Source organism: Entamoeba nuttalli, assembly GCF_000257125.1.
Source record: "Entamoeba nuttalli P19 unplaced genomic scaffold asmbl_5014, whole genome shotgun sequence".
Classification (NCBI taxonomy): Eukaryota; Evosea; order Mastigamoebida; family Endamoebidae; genus Entamoeba; species Entamoeba nuttalli.
In genome coordinates this window covers 1-2,748 of record NW_008577190.1, presented here as the reverse complement: position 1 = coordinate 2,748, position 2,748 = coordinate 1, and the positions used below count along the sequence as shown (strand labels likewise).

The following is a 2,748-nucleotide window of genomic DNA, read 5'->3' as shown; positions in this document are numbered from 1 at the left end:
TTTTTTTTTTTAAATTAAAAACCCTTTTTTAAGACATCGCAATTCTGATAAAAAGAAAAGAATGGATGGTGATGCTCCTCAACTGAATGACTTGTTGTCAGCATTAGAAGATGGACATATCCAAACCAAAGCACAAAAAGATTTAAATCCAGTTTATGGAAAACAAAGTAAAATTAAAAAAATAGGAAAAGCATTAGAAGACTTTGAGAAACAAGAAATTGAACAAGAGGTTGGGAAGAAACAATTAACACAAGAAATGAATCGATATTCAAACATTATTCGTAGAAATAAAGTTGCAGATACTGTTGTTTTCCCACAATATAAACATGAAGAAGCTACTCCAATAGAAGAAATTTCAGTTAAAAGCTCATTAAAAGATCAAATAGATTCAGTTGTTGAATCATTAAATATTGAAAAAGAAGTTAAAGAAAATGAAAAACTTGTTTCTAAAAAGATGAGTATTGAAGAACAAAAAGAAAGAATTCAAGAACTTGCAAAGTTAAGAGGACTTATGTTTTATGAAGAGATTAAAGCAAGAAGACAAAATAAAATCAAATCAAAGAAATATCATAGAATCTTAAAACATGAAAAGGATAAAGAAAAGAAAAAACAAATTGAACTTATGATTGAAGAAGACCCTGAACTAGCAGTAGAATTTGAAAGAAAAAAAGAATTTCAACGACTTCAAGAACGAATTACTCAAAGGCATAAAAATTCAAATTGGGCAAGACAAATGAAACAAAAAGGATTAATGAAAATTAATGAAGTTCGTCAAGCTATTAATGAGAAAGATAAAATCGGAAAAGAATTAGCAGAAAAAATCCAAAAAGAAAATATTTTTGATGAAAAACAATTCTTTAATGGACCTCAATTAGATAAAGATATTAGACAAATGCTTGGAGAAGTTGTTAGTGAAGATGAAGATAAAGAAGTTAATGAACACGAAATTGAATTAGAAAAGAAAATGGCACAAGATAGAATTAAACAATTAACTGACCCTTCATTAGATAACAATGCTATTATGTCTATGAAATTTATGAAAAGAGCTAGAGCTAAAGAAATTGAAGAAATGAAAGATATTCTTGCAGATAAACAAATGGAAGAAGATATAGAAAAAGATGGTATTTTAGTTGAGAATAATGATGTCATACCTACTAATCAAACAGCAGGAAATATTAATATGGAAGATGATGATATTAAAATACAAACAAAAGAAGATCAAATTGCTAGTATTAATATTGAGCAAGAAGTAAATAACAAGAAAAAATTAAAAGAAAAAGGATTAGATGCAATGTTAAAAGAATTACAAAAAGAAGCACAAGACAATGAAGAAATGAGTGAGGAAGATGAAGAAAATGAAGAAAAAGAAAGTGAAGAGAAGAAAGAAAATGAAAAAGAAGAAAGTGAAGAGAAGAAAGAAAATAACATACAAATTGAAATTAATGATAAGGAAGAAGAAAGTGAAGAAGAAAATAAAGAAAGGATAAAAATGGAAGTTATTGAACTTAAAGGAAATGAAAATAAAAATCAAATCTTAGAAATTCAAAAACAAGAAGATAATAAAGAAGAAGAAGGTGTGTTTAAAGAAGATCAAAAAGAAATTTTAAGACTTGCTTTTGCAGAAGATGATGTAATGAATGAAATAGAACAAATTGATGAAGAAAATAAAAAACAAAAAGAGGAAGAACATCAAAAATCAATTCCTGGATGGGGTAATTGGGTTGGAGAAGGTATTGAAAAGAAAGTAAAGAAAAGCAAAGAAGAAAAAAAACCACATAAACGTAAAAATACAATTGTTTTCAATCAAAGGTTTGATAACAAATTTTCTAAGTACACTCTAGAACAAGTTCCAAAAGAGTTTGCTAGTGTCACTCAATACAAAAAATATCTAAATACTGCAATTGGTAAAGAATGGACATCATTATTAACACATAACAAATTAACACAACCTGAAGTTGTTATAAGAAAAGGAATGAATATTGAACCAATGAAACCATTGCATAAGAAGAAAAATTGATTGATTTTTGTTTTGTGTTGTTAGTCTTCTCTTTATAACCCTAAAACACGAACAATGGATAATTTTGTTATTAAGAAATAAGAAGAATGGAGTAAAAAACGAAGAGAACTTTCAAATATCGTTATGGTTTGAATGAAGAAAATCAGCTAATAGAAGATTAACTATAAATAAAGCATTTGCCCTAAAATAAGAACTCAAAAAGAAAACTAGTAAAAAAACCAAGGAAAGTGATGACCACACAAATTAGACGATCAGTTTCTATGAATAAACTTAAGGCAGGAAGAACTACTGCAGATGGAATTCCTATCAATTTTGGAGATGATAAATTTAAAAAATTATGGGATTATTGTTCTATGTATTTGTCTAAAGACGTCGAAACTATCAAAAGACAAATTGCAAACCATTTAGAATATACATTGGCATGTAATAGACTTGACTTTAGACCATACGCTATTTATCAAGCTGCTGCTTATTCATTAAGGGACCGTATGTTAGAATTTTGGAATGATACACAATCATATTTTACTGATGTTCAAACTAAACGAGTTTATTATATGTCTATTGAATATCTTATTGGACGTTCTTTAATGAATTCCATTTGTAATTTGGATCTTGAAGCACCATATACTGATGCACTTAAATTCTTTGGATCTTCTATTGAAGAATTATATGAGTATGAAGAAGATGCTGCTCTTGGATCTGGAGGACTTGGAAGACTTGCAGCATGTTTC

At 27.9% G+C, this 2,748-nt stretch overlaps 2 protein-coding genes across 2 annotated transcripts; both read left to right on the top strand.

Moving 5' to 3' along the window:
• Positions 1-61: 61 nt before the first annotated feature.
• Positions 62-2,017, top strand: ENU1_117520 (hypothetical protein; the record flags this gene model as incomplete). The annotated part of the gene is made up of 1 exon (XM_008859728.1): positions 62-2,017. The coding sequence occupies one exon, from the start codon at positions 62-64 to the stop codon at positions 2,015-2,017; it is 1,956 nt and encodes a 651-aa protein (XP_008857950.1).
• A 260-nt stretch (positions 2,018-2,277) lies between these two features.
• Positions 2,278-2,743, top strand: ENU1_117510 (glycogen phosphorylase, putative; the record flags this gene model as incomplete). Its single annotated transcript, XM_008859727.1, has 1 exon — positions 2,278-2,743. A coding segment is annotated over one exon (466 nt), but the record flags the coding sequence as incomplete, so codon positions are not given.
• Between the last annotated feature and the right edge of the window lie 5 nt (positions 2,744-2,748).